General features: G+C 47.7%; 6 protein-coding genes across 6 annotated transcripts; 3 read left to right on the top strand and 3 right to left on the bottom strand.

The window, feature by feature from the left end:
• Window positions 1-193: 193 nt before the first annotated feature.
• Window positions 194-1,473, bottom strand: TGAM01_v200199 (short chain dehydrogenase; the record flags this gene model as incomplete). Its single annotated transcript, XM_018809151.1, has 4 exons — window positions 194-366; window positions 469-754; window positions 833-1,117; window positions 1,357-1,473. 4 exons carry the CDS (start codon window positions 1,471-1,473, stop codon window positions 194-196), a joined length of 861 nt encoding a protein of 286 aa, XP_018657628.1.
• An 882-nt stretch (window positions 1,474-2,355) lies between these two features.
• On the top strand, window positions 2,356-3,720 carry TGAM01_v200198 (integral membrane protein; the record flags this gene model as incomplete). Its single annotated transcript, XM_018809150.1, has 4 exons — window positions 2,356-2,505; window positions 2,615-2,719; window positions 2,803-3,176; window positions 3,285-3,720. The coding sequence occupies 4 exons, from the start codon at window positions 2,356-2,358 to the stop codon at window positions 3,718-3,720; spliced, it is 1,065 nt and encodes a 354-aa protein (XP_018657627.1).
• A 3,794-nt stretch (window positions 3,721-7,514) lies between these two features.
• TGAM01_v200197 (hypothetical protein) lies at window positions 7,515-9,645 on the top strand (the record flags this gene model as incomplete). The annotated part of the gene is made up of 2 exons (XM_018809149.2): window positions 7,515-7,755; window positions 7,808-9,645. 2 exons carry the CDS (start codon window positions 7,515-7,517, stop codon window positions 9,643-9,645), a joined length of 2,079 nt encoding a protein of 692 aa, XP_018657626.2.
• An 87-nt stretch (window positions 9,646-9,732) lies between these two features.
• Window positions 9,733-10,980, bottom strand: TGAM01_v200196 (tetratricopeptide repeat domain-containing protein; the record flags this gene model as incomplete). Its single annotated transcript, XM_018809148.1, has 3 exons — window positions 9,733-9,872; window positions 10,040-10,462; window positions 10,929-10,980. 3 exons carry the CDS (start codon window positions 10,978-10,980, stop codon window positions 9,733-9,735), a joined length of 615 nt encoding a protein of 204 aa, XP_018657625.1.
• A 352-nt stretch (window positions 10,981-11,332) lies between these two features.
• TGAM01_v200195 (tetratricopeptide repeat domain-containing protein) lies at window positions 11,333-11,962 on the bottom strand (the record flags this gene model as incomplete). Its single annotated transcript, XM_018809147.1, has 1 exon — window positions 11,333-11,962. One exon carries the CDS (start codon window positions 11,960-11,962, stop codon window positions 11,333-11,335), a length of 630 nt encoding a protein of 209 aa, XP_018657624.1.
• Window positions 11,963-12,618: 656 nt separating this feature from the next.
• TGAM01_v200194 (hypothetical protein) lies at window positions 12,619-13,118 on the top strand (the record flags this gene model as incomplete). Its single annotated transcript, XM_024548507.1, has 2 exons — window positions 12,619-12,638; window positions 12,743-13,118. 2 exons carry the CDS (start codon window positions 12,619-12,621, stop codon window positions 13,116-13,118), a joined length of 396 nt encoding a protein of 131 aa, XP_024406722.1.
• Between the last annotated feature and the right edge of the window lie 75 nt (window positions 13,119-13,193).

Below are 13,193 nucleotides of genomic sequence, written 5' to 3'. Positions count from 1 at the left end.
GGCTTATCCAATTTCACTAGTATACAGTTTAGTTATGAGAAGATACCACTGAGTCTTGCAATCAATTCTATAATCACCTCTGCAACTCTTTCCAAATCTGTAGCTTGTGCAGTACATCACTACCGTTTGGACTACAGTTAACGATTGAACAATAGTTCCAATTATTGCTAGTGCATGTCTAGTTAACAACCCTCTATGGAGCAAATGGCCAGCCGTTGATACCAGCAGTATAGAGCTGGCTCTGTTGAATAGCGTCTTTCTTTGCCTTGAGCTCATCTACATCCCAGTTCGCCCAGACCGACTTACCGTTTAGGAAGGACCCTTCAGGGCTTGTCAGCCAGACAGCAAAATGCGCCGGAAGTTGAACTGCCAGCATCATAGCGTTAGATGTGTGTTCTAGACTGCATGTCTCGAAACTCCCGTGAAACAAAAAGAAAAAGAAAAAAGCAACGGAATCTTGTCACGCACCTTTATCCATCGGCAGGCTGTCTGCCGAAGCACCGCTCTTAGTAAAGACTCCAGTCTCGACCATTCCCGGATGCAGGGTCGCAGCAAATAGATTGGGGTGTTCGAGAGCCAGGAACTCGATAAGCTTCGTCTGTGCGAGTTTCGAAGACATGTAGGCGGATAGGCCCGGCACCATGGACGCTGGGAGGGCCGTGGTGCCCGTGGTCAGCGCCACAACCGACGCATGGGCAGCGTTGGCCGTGGGCAAAAAGGCATGGAGCGATGCATATGTTCCCTTTGTGTTAGTCTGATTAAGAGGGAAGGGAAAAAGAAAGCAGTTAGTATACAAAAAATTATACGAAGGAACCGAGCATAACAAGATTACCTCGAAGCTCTGCCAAAACTCTTTAAAGTCCGAGGCAGCGATAGTAGACGGCGATGATACATAGCCGGCGCCTAGGACAAGCACGTCCCATTTGCCAATTGCCTTGGCCACCTGAGCCAAAGCATCCTCCTGTGTGACGTCGACCACATGGGACGAACTCGAGACAGAAGAGGGCAGCGCAGAGGCTGTCTGCTTGAGCGAGTCGCTGTTTCGTCCGAGCAAAGCAACGTGCGCAGCTCCGGCAGCTGCAAATGCCACGGCGGTTTCTCGTCCAATACCGGTTCCCTTTCAGACGCAAAAGCTTAGCATACACGGAGCTAGTTACAGGGTGGAAGGATTTTGGCCCCCAGCAATGGCACCATTCTAGCACCAAGTACGGGGCCCTTGGCTGACATGCGTGTAGCGAAGTGGGGGAGGATCGTCATCTGGTTGCTGCATGCCTGCTGAATGGCAAGAATGGCAACAGGTGCCGTACTGTAGGACGTGGTGGCTGGGGTGAAACAGAGAGCTCAGACTTGACTTACTGCGCCGGTGATGACAACGGTTTTGCCGGAAGCGCTGAGCTCAGGCTTCAAGGGCGAAATAGCCGCATATGTATCATTGCGCCAAGTCGGCGTCGCAGAGGGCAATGGAGGCTGCATGATGGCTGAAGTGAAGTGAAGTCGATTATACCCTGTGGGCCTCGTGGCAAGTTCGGATCAATGCTTGCAAAAGGGCTGATATGATGGCCGGCTTACGAGCTGCTAGGAACAACTCGTGGCTTTTTCTTTTTCCAGTCTACCAGAAACCAGGGGAGAATCGGCGTCCCGTCCAGGATGGGCTCTTAAGTATTTGCGTCGTCTCCGGGTCGGTGGAGATGCGCTCTCTGCCGTGTAAGCTGCCACTAGCAGGACAAAGTGTTCCTACTGCTACTTGGAGGAAGGATCAGTGCGCGAAGAGACGGCATTTTGCGTCTACGCCAATCACCCAGAGCTGATAGCACACGGACTTCCCGTTTTAGGATGCCTGCCCTTTGTCTTGCGTGGAGAACCAGAGCGCGACAGGGTATCTGTCTATCACCCGTCTTACTAGGGATACTTGCCGCATACCGTTGCAAAGTAGGCACGCTACGAGTACTGCTAGGTGGTAAACGGATAAAGAGTACTCTATTCTGAGCAGCGTTCAATTTACAACCTCATGCCCGCGCCACACCACCACGGAGTCTGAGAGGTACGTGCATAGCCATGGTGCAACGGGATTGCCACCCCTCCATCTCCACACCATCCATGACCCATGAGACCTATACTCAACTGAATGCCAGAACTGATAGGCATCTGTGGTTGCATCGCCCCAGGCGCTCGTGCGCCGTTTGCAGATATGCGGAGCATGGTTCTTTGTCCTGCAGTCAGGATCAGGATACTACATATATGCGAAGGTGTTGGGCCACGAGGAATGAACCCGGCCAACGCTTCTTTGACCCCTCAAAACCAACCAACAAAGCCACCTCATCGCATCCACAGCGCCACGCGAAGCCAGCCGTGAAGATGTCCGCGGGCAAGAGAGGCATCGACCTCTTGATATGGCTGTGTGTGTTTACAGTGGTCTGCGTAATCATCATATCGCTGCGTTTCTGGGCGGCGGCGATTTCTAGGCGCAGAATATTTCCAGACGATGCTATGATTGTGTTTGCTCTTGTAAGTACACTTTATTTTACTATTCCTACTCGTTCGATTGGAAGTCTACGAGTGTGACTATATCAATAACTGGTATGCAATGCTAATGTCAATCCTTTGTGTCCAACAGGCCAACACCATCGCATTGGAAGGAGTTGTCATTTGGGCCATCTTCAATGGGCTAGGCAAGCACACGGGCGAGCTCAATCCCTACGAGTTCGGAGTCCAGTTCAAGGTACGCTTCTACGAACATCTTTCCGCCACACAGCGCGGACACCTCCTTGGAGTTTGCATCACAAACTAAAGGGCGCCGACTAGCTTATCCTCGCGAGTGGAGTAACATGGCTTCTCGGTACAGTCTTCATCAAGTTTTCGGTCCTCTGGCTGTATACAAGAGTCTTCAGCACGAAAGAGTTCAAGCGACAGGCGCATATCATGATGGGAGTTGTTAGCTGTTACGGCATCGCTTTTTTCGTCCTCTTCATGACTCAGTGTAAACCGATCGATCAGCAATGGAACCCACATCCGGGAGGATCGTGTCGCGATCTCGTTATTCAAGAGCTGACCTCGGTGTCGCTAAACATGGTTATCGACATTATAATCGTTTTTCTACCTCTGCCGGTCCTCTGGAAACTACAACTGGCGACGCGATCGAAATTGGTGGTCTCCGTCATGTTTAGCATTGGTCTCATGTGAGCATTTCCCCTGGTCTTCTCTTCATTGCCCTTTGACATTTTTATAAAAGATCATTGAGAAATGTTGGCATTTGCGTACAAGTGACAGTGACTAACTTATACCAGCACTATTGGTGTTATGGCGTGGCGACTACAATTCACCATTGCGACTCTCCACGACACCGACTTTGTCTTCAACCTCTACGACATTGGATTGATCAGTCTTCTCGAATTATGGCTCGGAGTAATTGCTGCCTGTATTCCCACCCTTGGACCACTTCTCAAAAGCTATGTCAAGCCGGTCCTCACCAAATTAACGAGCCCATCCGATCGAGTTACTCGCAGCCAGAGTGGAAACGCATCCAAAGTTGACAGTAAGACTGGCCTTCACAGCAAAAAGCATTACAGCCAGATTGAAGATGGTTTCGATAACGGGTTTAACCAGATGAACGGAATGGAGCTCGCGTCCGTAACTACGAAAATCGAATCTGGGACGGCAGTCAAAGCTATGACAGACACGCGGGGCGTGATTTATGTCCAGCATGAAATCGAAGCAAAATAATGGCACACAAAATGATACCCAATGTATATATTTCCTAATTTTAATTCGTAAATACCCACGCAGGTCTGTTGACCACATCTGCTTAACAACTACATACAATGAAACTCGATTCACTCCAATGTGCTCATTTCAAAAGTCGATACATAATGTGGCGAGCAAGCTGTAATTGTTCGTTCCTCAAGCTAATGGCGCTGGCCAGGAGAATTTTATCAGCATAAGCATTATATTACACGCTCATCGACTATAGAATCTTATAACCGTTCAAGATCATACAATCCCACACAGGTACAGATATTTGATAGTGGAAGTACATATACAACGGTGTCAAGTGCCGCTTGAGAAATGAAACTCCAAGTGAAGATGTCCAGATTCCTTAGCCATCTCTATGCCTCTCAATTACTTGCCCATTGCAAGATCATTTTTGAAGCTCTTCACGCACGTGGCGCTGAAATATTGGATGAATCAATTTGCAAATGATGTCACAATATTTCCTAGGTTGTGCCTGATCATCAGTGTAACCCGGATATTGACCGAAAGAGGATGGTGATCAATCCCTGGGCCACATCTGCAAGGATATCAGCTACCTTTTGCGCCGATATAATGAGCGAGCTCATTATACATAGATTCGTCTCATTGGCAAATCTGTAAAATATTTCTCAAGTAAAAGACAATCTCCAAGGGGTCAGAGTATGAGAGAGAGTACGAAGTAATTGCCTAGAGTATAACTAGCAATTAGTCCAACATTCGAATCAAGCTAATAAGAACCTTGTCTCCCTGCGTCAAAGAGTGAAAGAAAGCGCAAAGAGTCATAGAGACGTTTATTTGGAATCCGATATGTAAAACCATCAGTCTAGGTGTGTCAACCCATGGGCCACGCCAAAAGATCTATCCATCGGTCTACCTCGCTAAATTACCCTGCCAGGATCAGCTTGTGGATCAGCACGGAGTTTTTACCTTCAGTCTGTATACTGTACGTCGCCATGGTGGCGTTTACTTCTGTACATGGAGCATATAGTGTTGCATCCTTGCGTTGTAATCAACACAAAGATACAAGGCTCCTGGTCCTTGTGCAGCACTTTTTGGATCAGCTAATGTTACATTCCCGTATTGAACTGAACATCACATGATAGATAGCACCTTGAACATGATTAGTGCTTAGATCCGGACTCAGCGCTTTCTAAGCTGCTTCGCTTAAGAAGAAAGAGTACATACAGACGGGCGTATTGCGCTTTGTACCTGGCTACAACTACCTAGTGCCTGTGGCGATACCGATCATTACTGACGCGCCGTGAGTTAGGTGTATGTTTAGAGTCTGACAGGTAATCAGCACGAAGGGCTCGCACTGATTGCTAGCTAATCCCTGCCAAGCGTGGGATAGAAAAACGGGGAATGCGAGAATTTCGAGCACACACGTCGTGATTATGTACATACAGTGTCAAGGGACCGATAGGTATAGTAGACGTTCATGTTACGGTTTTGTACGCACATAATGGCTTTGCGAGCCCTGGTTTTTGATCCTCCGCTTCCCTGCACACCAACCCTTGTGGCCTTTTAACGGCCCGTTGGCTCCCACGTTTGATAACGCCAAGCCTTGAATAGCAGCTCCCATGCACATGTAGCCCATTTTGAGAAGAAGCAGTCATCTTGGCTACTTCAACCTAGCTTTGCTAATGATTTATGATGGAAAACTAAATGGTTCCGGCATTTGAGTCGGGAGATTCGGCTTGTTATACGATGTACTCTTCCATGCCCTTTCTTTCTGAAAGTGGCGAATAGTATACTCTTTCCAGCCAGTAACTCCGAGCGCAATAGGTTCCTAAAGTGCAAGTCGACGAAAGTTTAGCCATCTTAACGCCTAGATGAAATCGCATTTGAATGGGGCTGGACTAGAATCTGGAGACAGGTGATGGATAGTCATATTGTTATTTGAATCCGTAATATATTTCGTTAGAACGGTTTTATTCATTAATATAGACTTGAAAATGCAAACAGCTCTAAGGACTAGGTATTCACCTGCGAAAACCTGACTGACAGATTCTTGTTAGATAGCCCTTCCCGGCCTTCTGATCATAGATCATTGTAAGCTAGAATTGTGTGATTATATGTCAGATAATTGAATGGATTGAGATGAATATACTCCTTAAGTAGAGGCTATTCCTGGCTCAAGCTCTATCAACTCGAGTAGCTCGGCCGTGCCCCTTCGCATCTTTGAGAACCGCGAAGTCGTTCAGGGTAGCAACATGGCCGTGCGCCTTGTTCACGGCGATATACCTAATGGATCCAGAACAATTCAGCAGTCTCTCAAGAATATTGACAGCGACTAGAAAATTTGCAAAAGAGGAGTGTGAGATATCATTTTCAATCACTCTAAGATTGACATGGCACATCCCTGCCGACTCTTCCGCCGTCTCTTCCGCCGTCTCTTCCGCTGAACAGGCTGCGGCCGTGTCTGTTGCTTCACTTTCAACAACATCCAATACTATCCCACGACTAGGTTCTCCGCACTCTGTTTGGAGCAATCCAGATGCCTTCGCTGATTTGACATGGTAAGTCAGCCAGGGCCCGGCAGTAACAACGGTTACCTTGCATCCAGGCATCCGGTCTGAGGTCTGTGTCAGCTTCTTCACAGGTAAACTGTCGTCATCTCACCGTGACAGCGTGCAGCACGTCGTGGAAGGATTGCGGTCCGTGCCCTGGGGCAAGGCATTTGAGATCTCAGCCCCTTGTGAGTTTGACACAGACCTCTTGCGACGCACTGACACAGGGTTCTCGCCAAGCCGCAAAGCAGCAACTCCTGTGCGGGGGAAGGGTTGATCTGGCTGCCATGACTCTGTTGACTTGGTTATAGAGTTGATGCGCTCCTTCGTGGTAGAGAATTCGATGATTTCGGTATTTTTAGACCTATTAGCAGGTATGGCTAAAAACGTTCTGGAAGAGTTTCTCAGTCGCTCCTTCCTTCTCTTCGTCGTAGCCAGTTGCTCCTTATCCATACAGCCTTTCTTCTCCTACCCTGTCGAAGCAAATGAGAGAGGCGAACTCATATCTTCAAGACTACATGCAAATTGGCTTGGAATGATGTGCTGGCAGCTTGAATCATACGGCACGCCATTACAAATATGGCATGATTCTTCGTGAGAGTCTTAGTTAAGATAAATGAGTGTTCTACCCCTGCAGTGTTTGCTCCTCTAAAGCTACAAATACAGTAAGTCTGCCTCTATTTTTCTCCCGCTCTCTTGTAAGTTTCCGCTACTGGTGGTATGTCTCTGCGCAGAGCACTTGAAGATCGTATTCCATCCTCTATTAGACATTTTGATAGTAAGAACACCTTTGGACTTTGACGGAATCCCCAGAGCGTTGCTGAGATTCCTCCGATTTATCACTCTTTCAGAGTCTTTTTAAACGGCGTCCAAGTTGCTCACTTCTCAAGCCTTGTCTGTTGTGCAAAGTTACGTGGTTCAGCGCCTAGAAGAACATGTACATGTACTCTGTACCATTGCGGCCCGGTAGGAGCGAGCCCATCTGGATCTATCAGGCTAGATCAAACCACACAAAGGTCTGGTGCCCACGTGATAAATGTAGGCAAGGCGTACAATCCAGGCAGAAGCCTGACCAGAAGACTGGAATATTTGGCACGGGCCAAGCTCAACAAGAAGGAAAAGATACTCAATCGCAGGCTTCAATCATAGCAGCGCTCGCAGTTTTTCGTTATTGCTATCCTTCTCTGCTTCCAGGCCCTTTAGAATGAAATGTCGAACTGTGAAGTTTGCAACGATCTCAAACAGAAGAGATCAGGGATGAGGCTTGCCATCGAATTTACATCAAACGACTTAGAGCATGCAGCACTTGCCAAAAAATGCCGATTCTGTTCCATTATGTTACAAGGAATTCTTCTCATGCAAGATGAGACTTGGTCGTTTACAGTGGATACCTCTGCTATCAATGCTTATGCCTTCTCTGGAGATACACTCTTCCTAGAGATCTACTTCCTCAAGGAAAAGCCGAGGCTCGTGTTGGAGATTTTCAGCGATATAGCTTGTAAGGGCAGCTTAAATCATTTTATGACACATTATGCTCACTGAGAATCTAGGCCCGGACCCGATGCTATGGAAAGCAATCTGGCCAAGACCGACCCCTAGTGGCTACCCCTTATCCAAGCAAGCAATAGAGTGGGTAAAGACAAAAATGCAGGAGTGTAGCAATGATCACATCTGTCACTCTCTAGAGCTCTCTCCCTTGCCTGACAGGATTCTCTCATTCAAAGCTTCCCTTGAAGGCAAGATCACGGTCTGTGTTACCGAACCAAAGAAAACATTAGGTAAATACGCTACTTTGAGCCACCGTTGGGGCTTGAACCACAATTTTGTCACCACAATCGCGAATCTAGGTGGCAGAATAAAAGACATATCGTGGAACGAGCTTCCTAAAACGTTCCAGGACGCTGTTCGATTCTGCTTGGAGCTCGATATATCCTACCTCTGGATTGACGCGCTTTGCATTGTTCAAGACGATCCAAGGGATTGGGAGATACAATCCGCAAAGATGGCTGACATTTACCATCTTTCGTATCTCACGCTGGCTGCAACTTGGTCTGATTGCAACTCGGCTGGGTGCTTCTCAAGCCAGTCAGCTGAATATGTCGAGCACTCATTGGAAGTTACAGACTCGACTCGAGACACCTACAGGCTCAAAGTTCGCCGTAAGCATTCGCATTGGGCCACCAATCCGACGGCGATACCAACAAAGGACAACCCACTGCTCTCCAGAGCCTGGGTATTTCAGGAACGAGTGCTGTCTCCAAGAGTCCTTCACTTCTGTCTACAAGAGATGATTTGGGAATGTTGTGAACACACAATTTGCGAATGCGGCGGGTTATCGAACACTCTGACTCTAAAATCACTGTTCGCGATTGCGACAGAGCTAAAAGTCAGCAATTTACAGCCCGAAGATGAAAGTGGACGCTCACGCAGAGAGGATGCTATACAATCTGTCATATCACGGGTGAATGAGCGGCAGTCAATTGGAAGAATCGACCCTGACTTTGACGAGGTCGATGATCAACTTGAGAGCCGAGAGCGGAGAATTGGAGCATCAAGGGAACTTGCCTTAAACGCTCACAACCACAGAGTAAAAGAAGCATTTGTGCCCATCAAACAGTGGCATGACATTGTTGAGCACTATTCTAAGCTGAATTTGACGAAACGAACTGATCGCCTCCCAGCGCTATCAGGCCTTGCACATCGCATGGCTCCTTTCCTCGGCGCTTATCATGCGGGGCTATGGAGATCATCCCTATTTCTTGATCTGGCTTGGAGAGCTGACAGAACCTCAGGTTATCGCTCTCAGGAATATATAGGCCCTTCCTGGTCCTGGGTATCTGTGAATACAGGGGTTCGGTATTTCAACTTAGAGGACCTTTGGCTTTTACCTAGACAGAGTTTCGTCCATAATACCGGTCGTCACCGGGGCGAGTCATCTTACAGACGGCCAATTATTCGATCTCTTCAGGTTACGGCCAAGGGAAAGAACTACTATGGCGAGATTTCTTCTGCCGTTTTGGCTGTTTTGGGTCTTCTGCGCCCGGCTCGCCTGTTCGTCGATCAACACTCCCTGCCATCTATGGACATGGCCACATTTGAACTTGAGATAGAGCTTTCTTCAGCTTCTTCGTGCAAAGTACCGTCCATAAGATTACCGTTTTCAGCAGATTATATTCTTGAGGATGAGGTAAGGGGCAAGCCAAGAAACCTCTTCATCTTTGCACTCTTTCCAAGGGTATGTCTTGTGTTGTCAAAGACGCCCCAGCGGAAGGGGAAGCTGAGTGCTTACCAACGCGTCGGTATTATTCAGCTAACAGAGCAATTTGAGTCAAGATATGGAATTGACTGGTTGAGTGGTGCACAGTACCGCGAGATCGTGATAATTTAGCTCAAATTATATATAGAAGCTGCCGATTAGGATCACTAACTAGTGATACAAGAGTCATCAAGCACATTATGCTTTCCATGCAAGCTATCAGCGAGCCCAGAATGCAACAATCTCGTCAAAATCATTCATTGTTAAAGTCTTCGAATCTTGGTCCTCCTTGGTAATCTCTTTCCTCAAGCGACACGCAACCCTAAGAGCAATGGAAGCCTTTTGAGCCTTGCCTGTTGCTTCAAACAATTTGCCCTTGGAAAAGTCGTGCGTGCAATTTCGTTCTTGTGAACAGCCGGATCTACTGACCAAATATCTATCGCTCCGTTGATCATTGCTCTAGTGGTCGCCAGAAGACCAAAAGCCTTACAACTCCTTCTTGAGGGCTCCAGGGGAATATACTTACATGGCTTCTTCGTTTCGATGCAAGCGAATGAAGTGCTCGATAACCTTGTTGGAGACTGGGCTGTGTAAAAGTCTTTCTCTCCCACTGTAGCAAGCATGTGACGCAATGCTCTCTGGTGGTATTCGAAGCTTTCGTCCCATTTATCTTGCGCAGCACGGAGGTTACCAAGTGAGTAAAGAATCAGCCCCGTTCGCACAGGTTCCCTGTCATCTTTGCCCAAGGCCTTTCCTCTGCCCGCCAGGCTATCCCAAAGAAGGGTGTTACACTCTTCAAGCTTGCCCTGCGCAACCAGAGACCAGCTGAGATTAGCCTCGCCTGATCGAGGAATGTAGTTGCCAAGAGCTTTGCGTATGCGTAAGGCCTTCTTGAGATGAGCTTCGCCTTCTTCGTATCGTTTATCCTGGGAGCTGCGGATGAGCGACTCTATCTCGCTTATGCAGAGCTAGGCATTTCACGCATCCAGTTCTTTGCAAATCTTGGACACTAGCTCGAGGGAATGTTCCTTATGATCGTGACTTGCATCGAAGTCGCTCGAATCCATGGCAATGGCTCCTAGGCAAAAATGAATATCCGCAAGTAAGGGCTTCTTGGTCTGCGTGTGATGATGACTCGCAGATACTCAACGCTGTGTCAAAGAAGCCGTCAAAATGTTTCGTCCGTCCAGGCTTTTGTTGATACCTGGTAATGGTATTATTAGCTACGCAGTGGGAGAAAGAGGAAACTCAACATAAGAGAGTTTCACGAACCATGCAGCTTCACTTAGTAGTTTTGCAAAAAAAGAAATTGGTGGCATCAGAAATCTTGGGAATTCTTGACCAAAGTTGATGCATCCGTAGAACGTGAGGGTCAATCGATGCGCACACAGGTCATCTCGCGACATGCAATCTACCACCAGTTGATTTGGGTTTGGGAAGCTCTGGATCCTCTGATGGTTCGGGCATGGCTGATGGCCAACCACCCAAAGAATTCGCGCGACTTGTCCGAACATTAGTATTTTTTTTCCATCGTCTATTGTTGTTAAAATGGTATCTTGGACAAGGCGATGGACCGATACCTGCTGCATTTGCTTATCTCGGTAGACCAAGGATGACTGTAAGAGTTCTGGTCGAGCCTCTATATAATTGCTCTGCTTGAACTCTACGCCATCTGAAAACAGTTTAATGGATGCCGCCGTCAATAGGTCTTCTCCAATGACGTCTGGATCGAGAAATGAAATCAATTCCAACAATTGTCGAGCTGGAGGTTTCAGCTTCTCAAATGGCCAAACAGTTGAGAGAGAGTGGCGATATGTGATCAAGTTGGTATCGAACTTTGTCTCATAAAGGCTAGCATGTTCTTCATGATCTGCATACAGCTCCAAGAATTCAGACAGGGTAAGATCTTGCCGACAGCCATCTGAGAGATGGCTAAAGGAACTCCACCAAGTACATCAGTAACTTTTCGTGCCGTGTCGCAATCTGGCTCGTTAGAAACGCTAGTCAGGTGGCTGAAGAGGGTTAAGCTGTCTTGTTTTGACAGAGGAGCAAGATTCAGACCCAGAGGTCTTCTCGTAAACATGCTCTTCGCCAATGGGTCACGGCTGGTGATCAGGATGGATCCGCTACCTTGAGGCCAGTAGTCGGCCAGAATCACTGGGTCGTCTGCATTGTCGAATATGAGAAGCCATGTCGTTTCTGGTCCAGTTTGGCCAGGCTGCATAAGTTCGTCTGGTGCTGATAAATCCTTTCTAGAATTAGAGAGCCATCCTTTCACAAATTCTCTGTTTACCGCCTGGCTCTTACACTCAGACGAGATTTCAAGCCCCAAGGCTAAGGAGATTTGTTGGAATTGGTGGTCAAGCTTTGCAATCTCATCCGCCACGACCCAGAATACTGCGTCGAAAGACTCCCTGTGACGCCGGGCAAACTTGCGAGCTACTTCCATTTTTCCAATCCCCCCAAATCCGCAAAACGCAAATTGTTATAAAGAGGTCTCCGAGCCCGTCATGATGTTCTTGGACGGCAATAGCTCGGTCGCAAGGCGCTCCAAAATATCTTCCCGGCCACAGAAATCCGCATTTGAAGAATACCCATTGAGCAGGAAACATGGTAAATGAAGCATTTTCCGCATTTCGGGGCTTAGTGTTGCGGTATATACCAGCTCGAAGCCCAATAAAAAAAATCCTTCAGTTGCTCTATTAAACGGCCCTTTAGTGAGCTCCATTTGCTCTAGTACTTAGTATCGGAGTATTAGCTTTATGGATCATAAGGTCCGATCTCAGATTTAACTGATAATTCACCCATGCAGTTTCATTTAGCAGCCGCCTCAATGCGTAATACTCTAACGAGGCTGGGCATAACAATTTACATTACTAAAGTAGCCACGGTACACGGAACGATCATAGCGCTTGTAGATAAGTGTGCTTCACGAACTGACGGAAAGGACGCTGGATAAGCTGGAACTGGTAGCGGGGTAGAAGCAAAAGGCTCGGCAAACAGCAAGCACTACCTTGAAGTCGAGAACATAAACACAACTCGTATCTCTTTTTTAATCAACTCCGCTAAACCTGATCAAGGCCGGTCTTGGATCAACCAGGAGTTATGGCTCAGCTCAAGACAGAGTAAGTAGGGTTCCTGCGTAATAAAGGCAGCCCCTAGCAGTGGAATCCATGGCCATCGCCATTGAAGCACAAGTGGAAAGCTAAATAAAACGACTTGCCGCCAGCTTTCCGCCAATCCGGGCTTGCATTTGCGATATGGACGGGCTTCTCATTAACTCGGAAGATATAATCACTCAGTCTACGAATCAGCTTCAAAAGTACTCGAGGCCTACTCTGACTCTGTCCGTTCGGGCCCAGCTCATGGGTATTCCAGATTCGACAAATGGTGAAGTATTCCACAACTGGGCAAAGCTGCCTATCTCTCGCGAACAATTCGCTCGTGAATCGAAGGAACAGATGCACATGCTTTTTCTAAGCTGTGAGCCGCTACCTGGTGCGGAGAAGCTGTTGTCCAACCTCAGTCGTGCACGCAGTGCTTCCCCTGGCGACAGGATCGAACTGCCATTGGCATCTAGCACGAAGAGTCACAGTTTGAGTTGAAAGTATCAACGCCGGAAACAAAGCGGCTGCTTGACTCCTTCAAGCCAAATAAACGAATCCTGGGCGACGATCCAA

This window comes from Trichoderma gamsii, assembly GCF_001481775.2.
Source record: "Trichoderma gamsii strain T6085 chromosome Unknown Scaffold_1.2, whole genome shotgun sequence".
NCBI classification, from domain to species: domain Eukaryota; kingdom Fungi; phylum Ascomycota; class Sordariomycetes; order Hypocreales; family Hypocreaceae; genus Trichoderma; species Trichoderma gamsii.
This window is presented reverse-complemented; position numbering and strand designations above follow the sequence as displayed.